We start from the raw sequence: 25,210 nt of genomic DNA on the forward strand, positions 1-25,210 counted from the left end.
ATAGTAAAAATCTTCCTAAAACCTTTTGATTTCCTATACTATTTTATAATGATCTTTCACACATGACCGGTTTGTTATTCATTTATAATTGGCTATTGGTGCCACCTTTGTGATTTCATTTCTAAATCGGTCGTCAATTGCCTATGCCCGATCATTTGATCTGAAGTGGCTCGATCTAGTTGATTTAGATATATTTCAATGGGCTTGTCAAACAAAAATGATCCACATCCCTCAAACAATTTTTTTAATATTGACTTAAGTTACATAAGTCTATAATAAAAATATATTTAGTTATTTTATATATATATATTAATATCAAACACATTTTATATTTGAAATCTTGAGATTTTATAACAGAATTAATTTGTGTTAACGAATAAGCTTGGACGAAAAAGAGGGAGGAGACGTTCTACATTGACCGGATGAAAGGAAGAGAAGGTAAAACTGAGTTTTAGTAAAAGCTTGGCAAAAAGATTGCTGTCTTAAGATTGATTTCGAGAAATTTGTAGTATTGTAAGTCTCATTTAATGTGAAATTATGGCAAAATCGTGGTTTTGGGAACCACTCGTCGATTTGTATACGCGCTTTTGCAAATTTGTGTACAAAGTGAATGGAGGTGGAAATAGGGCACTCATGGTTTCAAATCGTCTCGTGTGTGAAGGATTCATATGCACCTGGTGCACGCGAATCTTTCACACCCTTTTTACTAAAATAACTATGACTTTACATCGTAGCTAAGCATTATATTTATTCTATGACACTTACCGAACCATATGGATCGTTTGTTGAATTCTGTTTGGTGTTTTTAATAAAATAAGAGCATTTTTCGTGATCTTCACGTAGATGCCTCTTGATCAGCGTTGATATCAACTTTTGCCTAAAGAGGGCGCGCGATATTATTTCAAAGTCGGTAGGCACTTAAGAACCAAGTTTGAAAGGATACTCGTAAAATTATGTCACTCTCGCCGATGAATATTCATTCATGCAGAGAGTTTTTATTGAACACGCACGACCACGATCTAATGATTATTCATCGCGAGAGTGACGTAATTTTACGAGTGTCCTTTCAAACTTGGTTCTTAAGTGCCTACCGTACCTTTGTTTACGGTGTTGCAAGCTAGCTGCATTCTAGGCGATCAGCATTATTTTCTTGCTCGTTCAATCCACTTTCATCATCATCTTGTCAAAAGATGGCGTACTTTACCAATAAGTATATACATGAGATGCAACCTGTTGATTTTTGGTACAATTTCCTATTATGCGCTGACGACTTGAATTGAGAATGTTCGATACGAAAAATTGCTTTTCGATTGTTGTTTGCGTACTTTCCATCGCAGTATTAAGGACGGATCGAACGGAGTATCCTGGTTGAGACTTGGAGGTAAGCGATAAAAACACTTTTATAAATAATTTCCAATTCATTAAAAAAAAAAGTTGAATCATAAAAACAAATTTCCATTAGTGGAGAAATACTCAAATGTTTGGCGTTTTTCATTCCCTCACATTCGTGTGATGAATGAAAACGTCAAAGTCCACTATGAAACCACATGCGTTGTGCGAGGTTAGTATTACTAACCTCGCATGTTGTGTGAGTGGAAATAGGGAACCGTGCGTGTGCCTGAATAAAGCGCTGCGACCTGCGTACGAAGTAAACGGTGGCTCCCAATATCACGATAATGCCGAAATGATCCTAAAAAAGTGAAAGGTCCATTTCGTTCGTGTAATTCCCCAGATCCAGTGTGCATGTGGTCGTGACATTAATTGTGGCCGTGGCGTGTGTAAATACATTTACGGTACGGTGGGGGGTCAGGTGTCCGGACACTTTATATTTTGGAGCCTTCTTTTTAATTTTTGTCTTTGGATTACGCTCCGTAATCCAAAGACAAAAAAGTCTCCGATAATTTCAAAACACGGGTAGGTCTAACTATATTCTTTTGCAACAAAGACTCAAGCAACAAGGACTAATAAGAAACAAAGTGCGCACTCCCAGTCCCAATTCCTCCTTAGCCTGGAGGCGTCTGGGGAGTAAACTAAAAGTCATCTAGATCTAGTCTACGTAGGCTTACTCCCCACTGACGCCTGGGATCCCAAGCTATACCACGTATCCGGGGGGACCATGGGGTCTCGAAAAGCACCCTAAATACTAGACAGGAATAACCGTCGTTTCTGGGGATTTATTCAACAATTTCTGACATTTTACTGTAATCCCCATTCACCGACGGTAAAGTGTCCGTGTGGGCTCCCATTTGTTATAACACCAGCACCTTCGTCCGACCAGAGTCCAAAGTTTGAGGTTCTAAAACACATCGAGGTTATAATCTAAGGATATAAGAAATAGAAATTCAAAATAGTTAATTATTCTATTTTAACATTCTTTAAACGATATAGATGAAAATGCATGAAAATTATACTTTACCGATGTTTAGTTGGGTACGACGCAGGAAAACAGGTCAAAATGGCAGCCAAACTATGAAATATTTACAAACGAGCGGAGAGAGGGCGTCAACAATGTACGAATGTGATATCGATATTGCATTCCACCAGCACACCTACAAGGCAATAATACGATACGATACACTCACGAAGACAAACGATAATAGTTATAATCGCGACATATCGAGACATTAACGATAATGACGTCATTCAAGATGGCAACTTGCAAGATAAACCGTCAGGTCAGGAGAAAATGGTTTAGATGACAGATTTCTCAATCATCCAGTGGATTTTTTTATCAATAAATCCGGTCCAAGGTATGCAATTACTTAAAATATTTGTATTTCCCTGAATTTACATCATTAAATTTCGCTCAAAAAACAGTTTTAAATCGCGATCTATAAAACGCTAGTTCACTATACGTTGTCTGTAGCCACGGACCCCTAACCACTTCAGTCTATGTATGGTGAGTGGAGCCAATGCAGTTCAGCGGAACAACCAAAATACAGAGACTGAAGCTTTTGGTCTACCTAAACACGTAATTTCCATATTCTGAAAATGCACCCGTTAACAAGTATTGGCCTACCCTAACCCTTAACAAGTATTGGAAACAAAACGATATTCTTGGCAAATATTCCCTGAAATGAACCCCTAAACAAGTATAGGAATGTTTTATTGTTACGGTTCCTTCGGTCGTCGGCTTTACCTAATATTTGGTTTAGTACGACCCCACCTTCTACACATTGCGCAAATCGGACTCTAAACACGCAGTGGTGGGGCAAAAAGGACATCCTTTATAAAACATTTAATTTTGTTTTATCATCCCCGCTAATTCGACCCTAAACACGTAATTTTCCTAGCGAAATAGATACCCTTTTTTCATTATTTTTGTGTTTTTGACACCCTTATCACGTTACGTACGTAACGTGCCCTATCGTGAAAAAGACATCCTTTTTACGTGTTTTGGGGTTTTTTTTCGCGCATGGTATCCACTCGTCAATGTAAGTGGCCCCCCCCCCCCGGACCACGTACAGGTACAAAACCTGAAACTTTCGCCCCCAAGATTTCTACTTTCTCTCTAAAAGATCTAGCCCTAAAACGTACATGGGGTTCAACTTCATTTCCAACATTTCTGCGATATTGATTTCATTTTTAAAGAAGAATTCATGAAAAAAAAAGAGAAAAATGTTATGAAAAGATGGGAAGAGCTTACAGCCGTGTTTACGTCGCCATCTTGATTTCTTTGTCTTCCGCTTGGTGACAGCACACAAATCGCGTGATTTGCAGCACGATCAGCATGCGCATTGATAGAACTTGATGAGCGTCATGATACGAATGGGCATATTGGAAAGACTCTTGAAACATGCAGCTAACAAGAAAAAGTAAAATCAGTTATCAAACACAAATTTATTACCAACATCTGCTCAGAATCGATATAAAAAAGGCATACAAAAACTTAGAATTTACTCATGATATGCTATAAGAAGAAAAAATCACACAAATTTGTTCTTACATCATTATAATCAAGAATATCTTTACCCATCTGGAATCATGATGTAATTTGTCGCGCACAAAAAAAAATTGTTTTTCATGGAGGGGTACGCGGCAAGTGCAATGCAAAGAAAATGGTTCATAAATATAAAATAATTTTATCATATTCATGATTTCCAGAATATTTGGAGTAGCAATTTCGAATTTTTCTTGATTGTATTTCCTCTACTTGTCATTTTTAATGCACTGGAATAAAGGTGTCCGGCAATAGGATACACTGCCATATGCCAATGCTGTACAGAGCACACACTTTAAAAAATCATTAAAATATCACTTTTGTGACCAAAATTACTAATTTCCATACATTTGCAAAACAAGGCAAAACAATGCTTTATGCAATTTATAATTAACAATAAAAGTTAAAACAGTTTCAAAATGATGCTATTGATAAGAACTACTTCTAATCATGATAAAATTAAAGATATAATAATAAATTATTTTTTTTTACACACACACACACACCCTCAGACGCACACACATGACCAAAACTAAAACGATAATCGGATGACATGTATTCTAATCTTAGTATATTGCGTGTATCATTTGATTAATTAATTACATGCATTGACAAAAAATGAGAGTTGGGACTTTGGTGTTTAATTTTTCAAAATCACAAGCCCAAATTAGACATGCAGAGGCCTTGTGACTGTTGACATTCAACTTCAAAATCTGATGAATTCATTGCTGCCTTATATTTGTACATGTAGCATACTTGGTCCTAGTGTTTGATAGCTGTTCTCATACCAACAACGGTGATGGAATGTCATCTTCTTCTTACATGATAGTGAGAGGGCAAATTACCAGCAATTTGGCAAAGGCAAATGATCAAGGCAAACATTTGTGTTGAATCTGTATAGCTGCATTTGCACGTGGTCTGCGGATATCTTCGTTGCGGACTTTCGCATCGTACGCCCAGCTGATATTGTAAACAAACATAGATTCTTCACTAGTTGATTTGTAGCTATTTTTGCGGAGATTGCCTTCGCCAGGGTGTAAAACGGAATGCGTGCCCTGCCTGAGGTAATGTATGCAACAGTTGGCAACATGCAACACAATTTTTTATTTTAAACAAAAGAAAAAAAGATTACCAATTTGAGATCGTGACGAAGAAAGTTTTCAGAATACCACCCCTAGAGTTTGAAAACAACGTAAACTACATTTGTAAGTAAATAAGGCTTAACGTTTGATCTAATTACACAGGCTCAGCTGCGTATGTTATTTAATTCCAGAGTCCACTGTTTTGGAAAGTGGACTCATTAATTTAAAACAGTGGACTTGAATAAAATAGCATACTCAACCATGACAACAAGCATCAATTTGTTGCAATGTGAGTAGTGTGACAAAAGCGCACATCACCTTTCATTATATTTGTAATTTATACAGGAAATTTACATAAATTATGGGTTCAGCCAATTGTTTTCAAAAATGCCTTTGTGAGTTCGAGCCTTTGTTTTTCAGGTCTTACGGCTGTTACTAATACTGGACTTGAACATTTAGTTAGTACAACATTATTTCAATTGAGCCATTTTTTTTCAAATCTTTTTTCCCCGCATGTATGTAGAGTGAAAATCTGCCATCATGTCGGATTCAAAGTACTTCACCACAACAAAGAAAGGGGAGATTTATGAGCTGAAAGCAGACCTCAACAGCGATAGGAAAGAGAAGAAGAAAGAAGCTGTCAAGAAAGTTATTGCCAGCATGACAGTAGGAAAAGATGTCAGGTAAGTAGGAAGTAGTCTTGGCGGTTTATTTCCAATTGGTCTAATGCCGATTCATCCAATTACAAACTCATCTACTGTCATTTGTTCTAACATCAGTTTGTCCACTATCCACATGATCTAATTGTAATCCGTCCACTCACCATTTCTTCTAATAATCAGTTGGTCCAATAGCCATTTGTTCCATATACCATTTGGTCTAATTGGACGAAATTAATTGAGAGAAAATGGGTATGAGACCAACTCGTTACGAGTCAAAATGGTCATAGATGAACTGGTGATTTGACAAAGTGATTATTGGACCAAATGGCTGTTAGATGAAATGTGGATGGATGTAATGGCATTAGACTAAATGAAGGTACACCATGTGATGATTGAACGAGTTGGAATAGACGAATCAGCAGTTTACCGTGTTGGCTCCTCCAACTGTGTGTGAAAAATTAATTTTAGGAGTTATTTCTTTACTTGTACAGGGAGCACTTTTACTTTAAAATACAAGCAGCTGTAACCTCATCAATATTTTCTATGAATAGATGATGAAGTATGGCACACTAATTTTCAATACTGCACTATTTGGAATATTATTTATTCTATTAAGGTCTGTATTCCGTGTTAAAATTACTTTTTGTCTTGCCTGTATAATAGAGGCAAGACAAGAGGCACTGCATTTGGATGCCTGTGGATGCATCAATATTGAAATTTTAACTAAGGTAAAGTTTCTGAAAGCAGAACCTATTTTATGAAACTTGGACATGAGGTTAACCTAATATCACTGATCATGTTTGCATGAGATTCAGTTTCAGATATCGAACATTAGTGGTGTTAAATGTGATTTTGATTTAATTTGGACACTTCTTTTGGAGATTTATTCAGCTGTCAAAATTCGTAGACGAGCTTGGAGGAACTAATTATGGCTGCCAGGTGCAGCCGACTGCAGATCTGCTAGTTGAATTATTATCATGTTGGTAATCACCCAGTACTAGACATTGTATGAGAAAATTTTCAGAGCAGACCAGAAAGAGATCGCTAATGGCATCCATGTATTTTCAACAATTTCTAAATTACACACAAAAGAAGGATATCTTTTTTTTTGCAAATTTGAAACAAAATTACAAATTAAGGTTGATTAAGCTTGAAATCTTGAAAGTTGACTAGTAGGAACTGCTGCTCATGGATAAATCCACCTCTATTCTGTCTGTTGGGGTCTCCATATTTTACACCAATTTCAATTATTATGGCAATTTTCAATAAGACAATATTTTACACCCTTAAATCAACTAAAATCATAACTACCTAATACATAAGCATGTCCTAGACTGTTAATTGCTTGATTGAGTAGGTCAAATGGTGTTGCTGGTATTACTATTTCAGAATGCAATGCCTGAGTTTTACGATGGTGAAATGAGTTGTAGAGTATTAGACCCTACTCTATACGACCTAACACTAAGTCATAACCAATCTATTCTGTTTATATTGGTAGCTCCCTGTTTCCAGATGTGGTTAACTGCATGCAGACTGACAACCTTGAGCTCAAGAAACTGGTCTATCTCTACCTGATGAATTACGCTAAGAGTCAACCAGACATGGCCATTATGGCTGTCAACACATTTGTCAAGGTATGAAAGAGTGTTATAAGCTACTGATATCTGTATCTGATTGGCGGAGAGCCAATCTGCGCATGAAAAATCACGTACAGTACAGGTCACTTCATGAAACACTCAAGGGGTTGCTTGTCCAGCTTTGGCAGCTTTCGGTTTCAAATTTTAGCTTGGAGGAATTACTCCTCATTGTTAGCCTTCTTACTGACGCTCTGGGATGATACTCATAGAAACTTGCAAACTCTCTAGAATTTTGCGATTGGATTGAGATTTTCTATTATGTATTCATCAAGTACTTGAAATACCTGCAATGTACATGTAGCTGTATCTTCACTGCTCGGCAAGCTGTACCTCCACACAAAGTCCTTCCCATGGATGATAAAGCATATCATGGCTTTGAAAATACTGTGAATAAACAATGATTCCATGATATATTGGCTATCAAAATATTATTAATAATTGAGGTATTACTCTGTTCCAGACAGGAAATCTGTCTTAAAATGTTAATGAAATCCAGACATTATTCCCATTATTCCGCAATCCTTTCCACAGGGGCCCAAGGCAAATGATTTTGCTATTCCCCGTCTCTGACATCTGACATCTTGGCTGAAAAAAGGTGGTGTGCGAGCAGTTACTTGACAATATTTGACGGGTAATCATTTGGGACAATACATCCTGATACCCTAGTCTATGAGGTTGTGATGATCGAAATACCCAGCCATGCAATATCGTGCAGCCCCTAATGGGCAATATCTGTAACTGGGTGATGCCATATACATTAGCACCAACCAAACGGACTCCAAACCAACACACGATGTGCCATTCTGGACCTTGGTTGGGTCCAGCCAAATAAACATAATAGCTTTTGTCGGTCTGGAGTTAGCTATGTTGATGTGTCTGTAGCAATGATATGTAGTATGAATCATATTCCCAATGAATTTAATGCTTCTCAATCTTTGAAGCTAATAAATGCTTGATCCTGTAATGTTCCATTCCTGTTAACCATTACAATCATTAGGACTGTGAAGACCCTAATCCGTTGATCCGTGCACTGGCCGTGCGCACCATGGGATGCATCCGTGTGGACAAGATCACTGAGTACCTCTGCGAGCCACTCCGCAAGTGCCTCAAGGATGAGGATCCGTACGTTCAGAAGACAGCTGCAGTGTGTGTGGCCAAACTGTACGACATCAACCCAGTGCTGGTAGAGGATCAAGGATTCATTGATCTTCTGCGGGAATTGCTCACTGCATCGAATCCTATGGTGAGTGCCGGGGATAGTAATTACATAACACCCAACGCTTCCCTAAGGGACCACTAAGTGCTCTACAACACAGTTCCCTTGGCTTTATCAGAGTGGCTTTTGCACGCTCTACATGTCAGGGCCCTGTCATACAAAGAGTTACAATTGATCCAATCGATTGCAATTATGGAAAGCCAGCAACGTCAACATCTAAAATTACATGTTTTTTCAAAATATTTTTGAGAAATGATGTTTATTCATACATTCACTGTTTTCTTGACAATCGACAATTCAGTACGGTATGCTTCTCTTTGTTTTCAAAGAACATTGAGCAAATTTCCTAAGTGAAAAATTATGACATTGATGGATTTACATATACTTGAGATTGATCGGATCAATCATAATTAAGACGGAGCCCTGTAGTGAATTCCTGCCTGGCCCCATTTACCTCACCAAAGGCCCTTTGCAGAAAGAGTTGCGTTAAAGTCAAACACAAGTCCCAAATACGCACACTAGTTGTTTGAAAATCAAGGTGCGTTTGATACTTGGACTTATTTTTGATTATTTTGATTACAACTCTATCTGTAACGGGCCCTTGGGCTGTTATTCTCTTACTCATTATTATTGATTATTATTTTTATTTAGCATTTACTCTTAAATCACAAACCATATCAATTCTTAAAGTCAAAGTGTAGTATGGTTTACTTTTCAATCCTAGACACTCCATCACCTCATATGATGAAAATGCGTAATATTGGAGAGGGTTTTTTTGGGGGGGAGGTGTTACCATGCTATTTCTTTCCATTGCCTTTCAATATGTTGAAATTTGTGGTCATCCATTAATTATATTTTCCTGCAAACCATAGGTTGTTGCTAATGCAGTGGCTGCCCTTTCTGAGATCAACGATGCCTCCCCAACAGGAAGTACTCTCTTTGACCTCAACTCGCAAACCATCAACAAGCTTCTCACTGCCCTCAATGAATGCACTGAGTGAGTATTTATCTTTATCTCTGAGGGTATTTACAAACTTAAATGTTATGTTTAGCAGTGGTATCGAAAGGTATATAATTCAAAGATTTATTTTCAAGTAATATCATTGTATGAACTCATGGAAATATCCATGTAAGAGGTCTTCTGAGGCACTCCTCATAAATACATTAAATCAATGTCTTGCTCAGTCCATCCCTGAATTCATGGCTATCACAGTTACCTGTATACTTATGTTAAAAACAAAATCTGTGTGCTTTTCATGATAGTTTTTACATCAAATACATCATATACATTTTACACTTTGTTCCTTTCATTTTTCAGAAGCTTGAAATACATGTCAATACTGTGTGAATACAGTATGAATAAATAATTTCACATTTTAATTTGAATATAGTGTACATTTCTTGCTTAACCTAGTAAATATGATCAGAAAAATAAGTTTAAAAATCTTGGACCTAGCAGGATAACCTGTCTTCTACTGCTGGCTGGGCAGGAACCCTACCCCTGGCTCTTGACCATGACACAGTCATAATGAGATTATGAGGAACAAATTCTTTAGCACCTCTGGTTTAATTCTAACATGTATTCACATTCCACTGTCTGAATATTGCTCTAAATCCCTGTAAATGCTTGCTATTGAAAGACAGGAGGTATGATACATCTGTTTTCAAATCATTTTCTTTATTTTTCTTTAGGTGGGGTCAAATTTTCATCCTGGACTCATTAGCTAACTTTGGTCCCAAAGACGAGAAAGAAGCTCAGAGCATATGTGAACGGGTTACCCCTCGTTTAGCTCATGCCAATGCTGCTGTGGTCCTCTCAGCTGTGAAGGTATGTTTAGAGAAGTTAGTCAACCCTTACCTGGCGTAATTCTTTCAAAAGGATGCCTTCATGACCTTTTTTGTGATATGATGCCCCCTACGGCATGTTGCATTACTTCACATTCCTTTTGAAACCCCTGTTAATAAGCTATTCTAATTAGGACATGGTACATTCTTGCTGTGTTATAAATAAATGTGTCATAAATATCTTGATAATAACGTACAGTAATTCCTTTTTTTTTTAAGTTTCAAACTCTCAAATTTTCAAGCTATTAGTTCTTTTACATATCCATACATACAGAAATTTTACACATTCCTCCATTCAAGCTTCTACCAAATTCCTCCAAGTGTATCAACATGTAATAATCATCAATCAATCAATTCAAGGTTTATTAAAAGCATTAGTTGCAGCCAAATGGCTGAATTTAAAAGACTCATTACATATTTCCAAACATTCAAAAGCAGTAACTTTTGTTACTCACTTTACAGGTTCTGATGAAATTCATGGAAATGATGCCACCTTCAGGGGACTACGTCAGCGCCCTTACCAAGAAGCTTTCCCCACCCCTCGTCACCCTGCTCTCCGCTGAACCAGAAGTCCAATACGTTGCTCTCCGAAATATCAACCTTATTGTACAGAAGAGGTAATTATATCAAATGTAGTGCTACAGTGCCTCCCTCATTGGCAGGGTCATTCCTTGAGTATCCACTCAGAGACCTATGAAGAAATTCTAAAATAAGATGATGCATCATCTCATACCAATGAAGGCATGAAAGGTCTTGTCGAGAATTGAAGATTTTGAACAGCAGTTGTGTCTGAGATTCACGGTGAACAATGCATTTGAAATAATCGTCGGATTAGATAGAACAAATAACTGCTTTTCCGCAACTTCATTTTTTGATGAAAATGAAATGAAAAAAATAAAATCCATATTTTATTTTTCGAAATAGACATGAAATGAAATACTCCGAAAATTTGCTTGCCCAATTGATCGTGGGCCCGGCAGCCACCCTGCAGCGCCAGATCGACGAGGCTCTATCCCTTTAATTGTTGAACGCCAAACAGGGTAGCAGCAACTCCCATCTTTTAACATCTTTTGGTCTGACACGGCCGGGTTTGAACCCCCGACCTCCCGGTTGTGAGACGGACGCTCTACCAACTGAGCCAACACACCAGTTGATACGGCTTGGCTGGTATCCTTTTGTGGAAATACTTCACTTTCTCTTCTTTGTGACTAACTTTGTGGCCCTTCAAACATTCCATCTTTCCCTTTTATTCTTTGATAATTTCAATTTCTTGTTTCATGATCTCCATGTGCAAAGGAATGTCAGTCATTTGGCCAGAACTTGGCAATTTCACAACCTTCCAGTTTGCAATCATTTGGTCATTTGTCTGCATCACTGCTTGATGTTAGGGTATTTAAGATGTGACATGGTTTGTGGAATGCTCAATTTATATTTCATTTTTCCATGTATTCCATCTTTTTCGTATCGGGTTTGCAATCTACCCATCTCTGTGCAAAGTCAATTCAGACACTTCCTTTCCCATAACCTGTTGCAGATGGAGTTGGGATCAAATTTCATACAGACTTGCGCATGATTTTTAAGTTGATTTTAAACTGAACTCTTTCTGCAAAAAGGCCCTGTCCAGATTTCAACCTGTTTAGTAGGAATAGGCAGCTTGTTATCATGATGGTCATTGTCAATGCACCTCTCATTTCTCCCAAAATATGTTTCATGATTTCCTTTTTAGACCTGATATCCTGAAGCATGAGATGAAGGTCTTCTTTGTAAAGTACAATGACCCAATCTACGTCAAACTGGAGAAGCTTGATATCATGATCCGTCTTGCATCTCAGGGTAACATCGCACAGGTCCTGGCTGAACTCAAGGAGTATGCCACAGAAGTTGATGTGGACTTTGTCCGCAAGTCTGTCCGTGCAATCGGGCGTTGTGCCATCAAAGTAGAGGTATGCTCGAATCTCATCCATATCCTTGATATGTCTTATTCAATTAGAATTGCGCCAATGCACTTATGTGCAGACCTAGGGCAAAACATGTACATGAATTTGTGAGAACTTGTTTGGTGAGATTGTTTCTAATTTTAATTTGAGTAATTTATGGATAATGTCAATTTTCAATGCCCTGGCTGACATTCATGACTTTACCTATATCAGAAAATAGGAGTATTTTGAATACCTGAATTTACATAGATGAAATACTCTGCCAGTTAATATTCATTTCATGATTATGGCTAAGTATTTTACTTAAACCCAAGTTCATGAAATGTGTCACATAGAGTCTAGCCACACATTTCAGACCTCTTGATTGGTAGGTTGGCGATTTTTTTTTTGCACCATCATCTCAACTGCACCAATCTAGAGACTTCATTTATAAAGGTGTTTTGTTCTATTATAGGAATCTGCTGAGCGATGTGTAAGTACGCTGCTTGACCTCATCCAAACGAAGGTCAACTACGTTGTCCAGGAGGCCATCGTCGTCATCAAGGATATCTTCCGCAAGTACCCCAACAAGTATGAGAGTATCATTGCTACTCTTTGTGAGAACCTAGACTCTCTGGATGAACCTGAGGCAAGGTAGGAACCAATAAGATTCTCTTTCACTTGTTTGTTTCATAATACTTGTGTCACCAACGTTGATTATCATAAGAGACTTGAGTTCACAACTAAGACTTCCAAGATAGTATGTTTTGCAAGTGGGAATTTAAAAATTAAAGAAATATTATGCTGAACAAGGAATCCCAAGCGCTAGGAAGAATAAACATTAATCAGTACAACTATATTTAATGTCCCAGGAAAACTAGTGCTTTTATAATTTTTTTTAGTAAAGGGCACTTGATGTGCTGTTCTATAACAGAATCACACAGATATTATAAGTTTTTATGTTAATGCACCTATTTGAAAAGTGTAACTCTGAAATCAGAAGAGATGATCTCTTTTAACCCTAAAATGACTGGTCTACTTGAGATGTATTGAAGGCTGGGGGAGGGGTCTCATGATGACCCCCCCCCTTCTGATACCAGGTGTGAATTGGCATGCAAAAAAGGCTGAATTTTAGCATGTTTTCAATAAAAGTGCATCTTTTAATCATTTTGTCCACAAATCACCAAGGTATTGAATGGGTACTTGTACTTTATGATGTGAAAGCCAATGTGATATGCCTAGCACATCTGCCTTAAACACTTACTGGAATGCTCCGTAGGGAGTGGATGAAGTCCGCTTCACAACATGTATTCTATTTGTTTCAGAGCCTCCATGATCTGGATCCTTGGAGAGTACGCAGAGCGTATCGACAACGCAGAGGAGCTACTAGAAAGCTTTGTGGAAGGTTTCCATGATGAGAACACCCAAGTACAGCTTCAGCTTCTTACCTCCATCGTCAAGCTCTTCTTGAAAAGACCTCAGGATACACAGGACCTGGTGCAGAATGTCCTCAGTTTGGCAACACAGGTTGGTAACATGTGTCCCATTTAACTTGTTGGAGACTGTTACTGCGTATATGCGGACTGGGGTCTGTAGAAAATAGGTTTTTGCATAGTTAGGGTTAACTGGTAAACTCATTCATTCTTTCATTTATCTTTGATTTGGAATCTGATCACAAAGTTTGAGGTTTCCATTACCAATTTGAGGACTTCAGTGATTACAATATTTGATTTAAAGAAATTAATCTTTCTCTATACATTGTTTGAATGTCCTTGTTCTATACAGGAATGCGATAACCCTGACCTGCGTGACCGTGGGTACATCTACTGGCGTCTGCTCTCTACCGACCCGGCCGCTGCCAAGGATGTCGTACTTGCCGAGAAGCCTCTCATTTCGGAGGAAACCGATCTCATCGAGCCAACTCTCCTGGATGAGCTCATCTGCTATATCGGGAGTCTTGCCTCTGTCTATCACAAGCCACCCAGCGCCTTCGTGGAAGGTCGCACTGCTACGAGGCGATTCCTTCCTACTCGTGCACCAGGGTGAGTAAGAGTACAATCAATGCAGATTTACCGCATTCTTGACAGTGTAAGTGAAATGTCGATCCCTACTGAATCATACCAAAGAATTTAAATTATTCCTAGCCAGGCTCTCATCATACTAGAATGGAAAAGGGTAGTAATGACATATGTTATGCAGGTCCTGCTGCTGATAAAGCTAAAGTAGCAGCCCTGGGAAAATGATGTTATTTTCTCTTATTGTTGATGTTGTTGCAGTTGTTATTATTATAATCATCAATTTTCCACCTTTGCAGGAGCTCTGGTTCTACTTCACCAGAGACGGAGCAAGCACCGACCTCTGTGCCCGAGACCACGGTCATACCCCAGCAGCAGCACTCTGGTGGCGACCTGATAGGGGACCTGCTCAGTATCGACCTGGGAGACAGCGGCATGGGCCAGCAGCCTGGCATGCCCATGGGTATGAGTATGGGCATGACCATGGGTGGGCTGGGTGGAGCCCCGCAGCCGGAGAACACTGGTGCCGTGGACCTCCTCGGAGACAACATGGAGAGTTTGGTAAGACAACCTTCAAAGATTGCTGTATTTAGTATTAGTGATGAGTTGGAAATCAAAGCCAGTTTTGGAAATGTTCTCAAAATGATTCCAACCAGCATCCAATGAAGAGTTGTCATAGTGTCTAACCAAACTCAATGTCAGTTGATCTGAATTTCCTTCATAATTTGATATCAATCTCAGTTTGAGTTTTATTTGAATCTAGTGCAACTCTTTGTAAAGATGAAGTACAGAGGCCTGTCTCATAAAGGACTTACTACTGATGTATAGTAACAGGGCTCAGCAGCCAATCTTAATCAAGGTTTCAGTGGTAGTTGCCGCAATAGCTTATTTACAATAGTTGTAAAGTCTTTAGGATGCAGTTCCCAAATATACATGCACCATGATTTTACCAGAATGGATTTGTGACTTCAAATTTCCATTTCTCTCCTCTTCTCTCTTGGCTATTAGATCCTTGGGACAACCACCCCTACAGCAGCACCTGGGGCACCACCTCCGGGTCCTGGGGGTGCTAACATGGCAGCTCTTGGGGACATCTTTGGTCTAGCAGGTGGAGCATCAGAGGTCTACACGCCACCTAAGCAGGTTAGTTATTCATGCCCCTTCAAACCCACTTGCCCATAGAGTTTAACTTTTTAATATGATGATTAGATGGAAAGATATGACTGAATGGATTAATGAAGGAAGGAACAATGGATGGATGGATGAATTAGGCAACTTTTCAAAGATATGTGCCTTGTCGCTGTGAGGGTGCTATCCAGCTTTCATTACAGCATTCCTGCAGTCCCCATCATTTCGTCTATGATGACTGTGATCATTTGTAATGATGACTGTGATCATTTGTAATGATAATGATAATGGTATATTTACCCAGGGTAGCCACTTCAGTTCCGAAAACTGTTTTCCTAGTGGGCCCTGCTATTATTATTACACCGGCTAAGCTAGGCTACCGATTCAGGTGCACACAGCTTTTTGAGGAATTACTTCCTGCCGGTACCCATTTACCTCACCTGGGTCGAGCAGCACACTGGATGAATCCCTTGCTGAAGGAAACTACGCCATGACTGAGATTTGAACTCGCAACTCTCTGTTTTAAAGTTCAGAGACTAATCCACTGGGCCACGACGCTCCATGATAAGCTGCTTGAAGGATTCGTGCGGAAAAGATATGCTGCTCTAACTTTTGACAAGATGCCTTAATGAATGTATAAATTTCTTTTAAATGAAGTAAGAAACAAAGTATAAATGGATAAACGGATCAGAGTGAATGGAATATGGGGTGAATGAATTTATTTCAGGAAATATTTTTTTATATTTTTTTTTCTTATATTTTTCTTTGATCGAAGTAGCATTTGTAAAACATTTTTTGAAATAAAACAATTTGATAGTGTCATCGCTGGTCAATGGTGCCATGGACATGCAGATAGTATGTAATTGGGTCTGATGCCCTTCTTAAAACTTCCTATTGAGTATCGTCTCCTTTTTTTTGTTAGATGTGGTTGCCAGCAAGCAAAGGAAAAGGTTTGGAGATCCTGGGCACCTTCAGTAGGAAGCAAGGCAACCCACAGATGGTCATGACATTCTCAAACAAAGCCATGCAACCAATGACTGGCTTTGCTGTTCAGTTCAACAAGAACAGGTTGGTGTGTAGTGAGAGAGAACTGGGGAGCGTTTCATCAACACTTCATTTGACAAGTTGTCAGGGGAGTGTTTCATCAACATATTTGTCCGACAAGATGTTAAATGTGATATTTCACCTAGATTTTGATTTGCTGGGAAGCACTTGGTTAAAACGGGACTTGTCGGATACAACGTCAGCAGGTCATTTCATGAATCACTCCCCCGATCTGGCAACTTTCTCTGATTTTGATTGGCTGAGAAGCATTGTTACTATTGAAACAGGACCTTTCAGATAGAACATCTGACAAGTCCTTTAATGAAATGCTCCCCTGAACAACACTGTATTCTTTTATAGATTGTGTTTAACAGTCTTAAATCATAGCTTTTGATAGTACAGTGAAAAGATTGATTTACAACTTTATTTGTGTAGAAAAAAAAATTAAATGTTTTGAGGATAAAAGTACTTAATTTGCTACTTGGCAGCATAAAAAAGTATTAGTGTAGTAGGTTTCATGCTCCATCATGTATCTTTCTTGGGAAAGTGTTGGTCATACACGTACATGGTCATACAAAGGACCACCCAAACTCAACATTTCGACAAGTGTGTTCTTGTCGTCTTCAGAAGAATGGGCAGTTATTTGACTTATATGTCTACTTGTGCAGACTTGACTCTACCTTCTCTTTGTATGTACCCTTAGTATGATACCTGGGGAGCATTTCATCAACATTTTTGTCCTACAAGTTGTCAGATCTGACAACTTTCCCTGATTCTGATTGGCTGAGAGGCGCTGTTACCATGGTAAATGTCGGATAAAACAGGATTTGTCAGATAATATCCTTTCATGAACGCTCCCATGGTTCTGCCCTCGCAATGTCCAGCCCATCGAGTCAAAGCCAGTCCATTGATACTAGTCTACCCCTCTGCCAAAAGCATCTTTCATCCACTATCAAGTCTACTACTCCATTAAGACAACTTCTGTCCGTGATGACTTTTATGACTTCCATATTTGTGTATTCTTTCTGTAGCTTTGGTCTGGTACCCGGGTCTGCCCTCACGATACCCAGCCCACTGAGTCCAAACCAGTCCATCGATACCACCCTACCCCTCAGTGCCAATGGGCCTATCCAGAGGATGGATCCACTGACCAACCTTCAGGTGGCTGTCAAGAACTGTATTGATGTCTTCTACTTCAGCACCACTGTCCCTATCAATGTTCTCTTTGTGGAGGATGGTCAGATGGGTAAGAACCAGTTCCAATCTCTTCTTTTGCGGAATACACTACATGAATTAACTCTTAACATGCCACTCTCACCAGTTGGCATCAAATAATATACATAAATCCCATTGGGTCATGCTTTAAGAGATAATCCATTCTTGAGAACACATTTGATTCATTCCAAGTCAAGGTATTTTTCAATGGTCATGGAATTTCAGAAATATTTGTCCTGAAGAAAAATGATAGGGAATACTTGGGAATTTGTTCAATCCCTTTGGAAGTCATGGAAAAAAATAATTATCACCAAAATCACTCCCATCTTCATCACCAGAATCGCTACCATCATCACTATCATCACCATCATCATCATCATGGTCTTCATCATCATCTTCATAATGTTCTTCATCATTATCATCATCATTATCGTCTCCATCATTATCGTCATCACCATCGTCACCATCATCACCAACATAACCGTTAGCATCATGGTCTTCATCATCTTCATAATGTTCATCATTATCATCACCGTCTCCATTATCATCATCATGGTCATCACGTTGGTTGTTATTGTCACCATCTCCATACCTCAATAGCACTGTCACAATTGATATCAACTTTTTAACAGTTCTTATCTTTCTCATTTAGAATATATTCAATGATGATAAAAATTAAAGCTTCTTTTCTTACCCTTTCTCCAGATCGTAAAGTGTTCCTGGCCACCTGGAAGGACATCCCTTCATCCAACGAGGTTCAGTCTCAAATCAGTAACTGCAATTTATCATCAGGTAACAAATCAGGGTGGATTCAATAGTTATTGGTAAAATTATACATAGCATTTGCAGGATGACTTGAAATATGCAGGGACATAACCCATCATTGCAGGTTTTCTCCTAAGGTTTAACATTACAAACTGTTCATGTATTAATTCATGCATTATATTAGTTGATGAGAGTGTATAAAAAACAATTGAAAATCCATATTTTATTTGAAACAGAAATAAAAAATAGAAATCCTCTGATAATTAATTTTTCTTGATTGATCATGGGCCCCGCAGCCACTGAGCAGTGCCAGATTGATATTGCTATATCCCTTAAATTGTTGGCAAACGGGGTTGCAGCAACTCCCGTCTTTTAACGTCTTTTGGTCTGACACGGCCAGGTTTGAACTCCCGACCTCCCTGTTGTGAGACGGACGCTCTACCAACTGAGCCAACATACTGGTGCAAGATTCAATATTTAAATTTACCCAACATTTACACTGACTTAACCCTATCAAGGCCGGGGGGGGGCCTCCGAGGCCCCCCCCCAACAAATCGCGCGATATTTTCGCCGTGCGAAATTTTTTGACCGCGCCGCTCGCTGACTTTTTACTTTCAAGTCTTGCGCAACTTTTGAGACCAATTTTGCGTCACCCGGGTATGTGATTCCGAAATTACGCAACATTATGTAAGTGCATGTCAGACCGAAAATTGCTCAAAAACGTGATTTCGTGTACAAAGTCAATGCAAATTGTGTTTTCAACCAAAATTCATAAATGTATGATTATTTTTAGGTTTGCTTGTCTAAATGTATTCATTTTATGCTTTTTATGATCACAGAAGAGTCCCCAACAAATTTCATTGAAAAAAACAATGAAAAACAAAAGGTCAAAAAACAAAGAAATACATAAGAAATTGCAAAAAACAATATAATACATAAGAAAACGATTTGATATCACAATTTTTTTCATGTACACTTGCTAAAGACACCACAAAGAGTTTCTATACCAAAAATTAGTACATTTGGAGCTTTATTTTGGGAGTTAGAGGAAAAAGTATGATTTCGCATACTAATTACGCATAAATTAGCATAATCACTTAATAACAATTCGCATTAAATAAATTACTATACGATCTTGTAGATTATGTCCCAGGCGACCCGCGTGCCAATTTTCGGCGCGATCGCGCGGTCGACGGCCGAGATCTTAGGGGGGGGCCTGGGAGGCCCCCCCCGGCCATAGGAACTCCCAAAATACCCCGGCCTATATTCAAGAGTTAAATATGGAAAGCCAAATGTTTAGATCAAGGATGTTGAGGTCAAAGATCTTAGAGGTTACTATATACATGAAAACCAGTTTTGTTTACAGTATGATTTAAAGAGCCCTCCTCAACACAAAATGAATGAATTAGGAATGATTGCCTTTGGGCAATTTCAGAAAAAATATATAACTCTTCGTGCACTGAGCCATGAACCCCTCTGTGCTGAATTATTTTCAGAGAAGGAATCGATGGATTGTTTGTTTGAGCATGAAATGTGAAGTCTGTGTGGCACCAAGTTCGGAAAGGATTAAACATCCAACCCCTTATATATGCGACTTTCCTGAGATGACTTGTTTATATTTTGTAGTTCATGAAAAGTTATGAGAAGTGTAATGCTCCCAATTTTTCATGGCTTACGCAGTTTATGAAGTGAAGTAAGAATGGAGAAAAAAAATGGGGGTCAAACATACATGAAGGTTGAGTACTCTAATGGTATTACTGTAAACGCTGTTATTTTCGCGGGATTAATTTTTCGCGCTCGGGCGGCTTCAAACATATTCGCGGGTTTTTAAATTCGCGCTGCACACTCCATAATCACAAAGTCACTTCCTTCTTGCCATCTCTGAATGGTTTTAATTAAAATTTCAGCAACGAAATTGTATTTTTTTATCATAATTTTAGCTCTAGGGCCGCATAATTCAGCATTGTTTTGATCTAATCATGAGCTTTGTGACATTTAGCGCAACTTTTCTTTGCGGGGCGGACATCGGGAAAGGCAAAATGGAGGCGCTGCTAGCTGCTGACCTGGGATAGACGGCCGAGCACCGGGTAAGGATCGGGGGGACTACGGCTATTAAAAGTGCATGGGATCAATCAACAAACATGGGCGATCGACCCAACGTCTTCTCAAAAACTAAACAGATCTAAACACTCACCAATCAAATAGCAAAAGCAATTTATATTTCAACCAAAATCATAATTTAAATACCGATCTGTGACTGTTAAAAAAATGATCGCGTTTTAAAACGAATTCTCGCGATGCACATGATATTGGAGCTCAAGCTTGCTTGCATTAATGCAGCCCTCTTTAGATCAAATTATGCAATCTCTTTGCCAAAACGATACATGCAGTTGATAGATGGTCATAAATTCGCGTGTTTTTAAATTCGCGCTCGCCGATCTTTCCGCGAAATGCGCGAAAATTTCCACACCGCGAATATTTCCACTTTTACAGTACCCCTCTATTCATCCCTTTATAGAACAAGCAACAAGCAGGCTTCAGCGGAATAATATTTTCACGGTGGCCAACCGGAATGTAGATGGTCAGGACATGCTGTACCAATCACTCCGACTGACCAATAACATCTGGGTACTGTCAGAACTGAAGATGAATCCGGACAATCCCACAGTCCAAGTAAGTTTGCTCTCTCATTTCATCACTTGAAGCAGAGGGTGATTTGTAGTTGAGTGTTGGTGTAGGTGTAGATGCTGATGTAGAACCAAATTTAGATTACTGTCCCTAGCTTCAACATCTCATTTGAGTTTACCAATTATTCAAATCGCACTACTGAAAGCTTAACATCAAGCAAGATTCATCCCAAGATGAACTTCTTCATAAACTTAGTGCTAGGTGTAGAAATTGACCCAACACCAACACAAAACAGGTCAACGCCAAACTTGAAGTCACCCAATGTTTCATACGGAATCGATACCATTCAGGGTGCTACATAACTTTTAAGAAGCATTTGCCAGAAAAAAAATCCTTGAAAAAAAAGAAGTTTTGCCTCTTCAAAGGAAAGTTTTGCAGTTATTTAAACCATTGAACATTTTCTCTTTGACATGAACTGATCTACCTTGTTATTGCATTTCTTTTTCCATTTGAAGTGATTTTATCTTGCCTGCCATGACCAAAATTAGGGTCAATATCATATCGCCATAATTTTGGTCATTCTACTGTGAGAATTTGACTTGCCAAATTTGGGCAAGTAGTTTTGGTCTTTACTTCAAAACACTTGCCCGACTCTAACTTTTCCTTGCCCCTGGCAATCAGGCAAGTGCTTATGTAGCACCCTACCATTCAAGTGCATATCCAAAAAGCGGTGTTGTCCACCGCCTGCATATTTTACAGTCCAAGTAGTGTTGCTCTTTCAGTCCATTTCTTGCAGTAATGTTTTTATTGCGTTTTCTTGGGGAATTTCAATACTATTTATGGATTTGAGTCTTGAGATCCCGACAGAAAAAATGATGAAGATACCAATACCATTTAATATTCTGTATTAATGAATTGAGTGTCAATTCTTGTGTTATACAATATAGTACAATTTCATTATTTCAGTTCTTTTGTGTCATAGTTGTATTGTGACACTGTTCCCTTGAGCATTATATCAATATAACTATCTGACTTCTGTTCTATTACAGCTCTCCCTCAAGACACGAGCCCTGGATGTGATACCATCTATCCAGAAAGCCTACAATGACATCATGCTGAACTAGACAATGATAGCCACCCACTCGTCAATCTTGTGTTAACCGTTTCATCAACTTATCTATTCAGTGTTGTATTGACGTACATTGTTGCACTGTGATTATGATTTTAAAGCCAGCATAGCACATCCACTTTGAACAGCTCCCTCTCGAGTTATTGGAACATTACCCATTGTGCAACGTTTTGATATGCAGTCTTATAATATATGCCTACCAATTTAAACATCCATTATTCTTTACAAAATTCATATCACAGTATTTTCCAAGAAATCGATTATTTAAAGGTGGCTTTCATTTATTCCTCAGTTTTCAAGAAAGGTTAAACTGAAATTCACAATAAATTTCTGATTTTTATTTATTTTTTTTATGAAAGGGTGTATGTGTAAAGGCTAACCTGATAGACATAGCTTCTGATCATTCACTAGCACTTCAGAATGATTAAAGTTCAAAATGGTATATATCTATAGCTGCAAATATTGTTCTCACTAGTCATTGTATAAATTTAGCCAATGGTGTTTGTCCAACATAATTTTAACTCCTGTGGCTTTTTCAGAAACCAAATTCAAGATGTATGGGAAACCCATTTTTTGTAGCATAAAGGTGTACGTTTTAGCAAGATGTTGGCATTGATAATATTCCCTTCTTAAACATGTACCTCTCTCTCAAATATGTTACAGGAATATTTAAGTATATTGTAAAGATATGGTCTTTATAGACTTTTTATTATTATCAATAATAATCAACAAGTCTAATTGAACAAGAATTCATGAGCTCACTCCATCTGATGTTACAACCCCGTATGCTAATCATCATGGCCCAAAGTAAATATAAGCTCACTGGAAACTACCAACAGAGTATTTTAACCAGCAGATTTTTCGATTGAAATTATATACGCATGGTCAGGTTAATTATGTTGTATGTTTAAGCAATTTCTGAGAGCTTATACATTACCTGAGCCTGTGGTATTATGGCTGTCTTTGTAAACAGGTGTATCGATTTCAGGATCCTTGATAAAAAAATTGATATTCCATAATAATGATCATGTTGATTTTTGCGCTCCCCCCTCCCTGGAAAAAAAATGAAGACCTTTTATTGGTTGAATCTTGCATATGCGGAAGATGTTGAATAGTCTGTACATCTTTATTGATTTTAAGAGATAATTTTAGTCACTAATGTAACCATTTTCTTTATAAAAAAGATAATAAGAAGAAGAGGATATACTATCATAATTTAAAAGTTTACCATCCTTTCCTCTACTCCACTTCTCACATGATTGCTATATACCTGTCACAAACAATGTGTGTTTGGTATTTCCTCTTGAATTGGCAGGTAATTATCTCAAGGCAAATGATCATTGCTGGTACCATGGTGTCATAGGGGGTATTACAACAAAACATTTGCAATCAATTTAGATTATACAAGAAGTAGACCACTGATCAATTGCAAATTTGCAATTGATCGCAAGACTTGTGATTGTTTTGGGGACCTAAAATTGACTTGCAAGCGATTGCAGGTTTCTTGCAACATTCCATTAATCATACACCTGAAGAGAGGTAGTATGACCATGGGCCCGTAACACAAAACTTAGTAATGATCGTAGAACATTTTTCTATGATTGATTCCATTGACTACAATGTACAATCAATCGTGAAAATTAAGTGTACGATCAATTGCTAACCTTTGTGTTATGTGACATACTCTTTGTAATTCTAGTTCATGAGGGAGTTGTCCTACCAGCAGAATTAAGTTGTATAATAACTTTTCATTGTGGTCATGTATGCTACAGCATCAAATGAAATGGATTGTACCCAAAATCCACACCAACAGTTTCTTTTTAATCTGCTTCTTCAGCCTCTAATTAATTAAGTTATCGTTATTACGAGTCAAGCTCACCTTATATCAAATAAAATATATTTCTAGATAGACCACGCTATATAAGTGCATCTACTATTATCTGTGTTAGTATTAACCGTAAAGTTTGTTTTGTGATGCTTGTTTAGGTCTGAATTATAATGTGATAATCTTGTGTTTTCAAGACCAAAACAAATTATACATGCTCAGTATGACAGTTTCAACACTGGCCTGAGGCCTTGTCTAGCATATTAGTAATGGTTCTAATTATTTGAAGTAACAAATTGTTGAAGAGGTCATTTATTATATGTCTTGTATACTCACATGCAAGTTAATTTTATCTGTCTTATACATTGGATAGTATTTCTGATTTGATATCATGATTCAAAATTGAGTTTCTGATTTCTCTCACATATCATTATCAAATTACATTAAGTTAACATAATAGTTGGAGTGAGGAACATTATGAATTATTGCAAAACTAATTGTTTATTAAATTTACCAGTCTACTCCAATTCACCGTAAATCAGTCATTATATCAGTGTTTTATGTGCATTTGTTTGTTAAGTTAACATGTTTTGGTATTATTAATGGATTTCCTTTTTCTGAGGAAATTGCAGCGTGCACCTATGTTGAAAGGTCACAATGGATTGCAATATGATATTGTACAATAATTTTCAAAATTGAGAGAGAGGGCGAGGAAGAGAGGAGAGAGAGAAGAGAAAGTAAAAGACACAGGAAAATGGGGAGAAGCGAAAGAGAGACAAACATAAAAAGACATGATACATAAAAGACAAAAGTACATCCGGGGACATTTACATGATGTGCAGTTCAGTTATTTCCAAAAAGATTCAAAAGACAATACCCAGAGAGATAAAAGGTTGGAATTAATGTTTCAGTGTTTGACTGGGCAAAGATAGTTATAATAGACCCCAGGGTTCCATTTTATGATAATAAAAAAAATGCGATGGTAGCGAATCTTGTTGGAATGTCAACTTTCATTGAAAGAGCCAATCAGGAAACATATTGTGCACTGTTGGCAGGGTAGTCGACATTCCACCAGCAAGAGTTGCTGTCATATCAACTATTTATGAAATGGGGATCCAGAAGTGATTTAAACCTGAATTTGTTTTAATGAGTAGGTTTATAGT

General features: G+C 38.0%; 1 protein-coding gene across 2 annotated transcripts; it reads left to right on the forward strand.

Annotated features, from left to right (window-relative positions):
- The first annotated feature begins 358 nt into the window (after positions 1 to 358).
- LOC121408623 (AP-1 complex subunit beta-1-like) lies at positions 359 to 24,576 on the forward strand. 2 transcript variants are annotated; one of them, XM_041600155.1, is made up of 18 exons: positions 359 to 438; positions 5,546 to 5,705; positions 7,183 to 7,318; positions 8,319 to 8,564; positions 9,410 to 9,534; positions 10,230 to 10,365; positions 10,845 to 10,999; positions 12,109 to 12,325; positions 12,774 to 12,952; positions 13,624 to 13,825; positions 14,084 to 14,340; positions 14,613 to 14,874; positions 15,322 to 15,456; positions 16,364 to 16,509; positions 17,517 to 17,731; positions 18,406 to 18,492; positions 20,984 to 21,138; positions 22,143 to 24,576. In XM_041600155.1, exons 2-18 carry the CDS (start codon positions 5,563 to 5,565, stop codon positions 22,215 to 22,217), a joined length of 2,871 nt encoding a protein of 956 aa, XP_041456089.1. In that variant the 5' UTR covers positions 359 to 438; positions 5,546 to 5,562; the 3' UTR covers positions 22,218 to 24,576. The 2 variants fall into 2 exon arrangements, with proteins under 2 accessions (XP_041456089.1, XP_041456090.1); XM_041600156.1 differs by lacking the exon at positions 359 to 438 and adding an exon at positions 475 to 513.
- The last annotated feature ends 634 nt before the right edge of the window (positions 24,577 to 25,210 follow it).

This window comes from Lytechinus variegatus, chromosome 2 (genome assembly GCF_018143015.1).
Source record: "Lytechinus variegatus isolate NC3 chromosome 2, Lvar_3.0, whole genome shotgun sequence".
In the NCBI taxonomy this organism is placed as follows: Eukaryota; Metazoa; Echinodermata; class Echinoidea; order Temnopleuroida; family Toxopneustidae; genus Lytechinus; species Lytechinus variegatus.

Coding starts and splice junctions, on each gene's coding strand:
- LOC121408623 (XM_041600155.1), top strand. CDS start 5,563: ATGTCGGATTCAAAGTACTTCACCACAACAAAGAAAGGGGAGATTTAT. Junction 12,326..12,773: donor GTTGTGCCATCAAAGTAGAG/GTATGCTCGAAT, acceptor GTTCTATTATAG/GAATCTGCTGAGCGATGTGT. Junction 17,732..18,405: donor TGTGGAGGATGGTCAGATGG/GTAAGAACCAGT, acceptor CCCTTTCTCCAG/ATCGTAAAGTGTTCCTGGCC.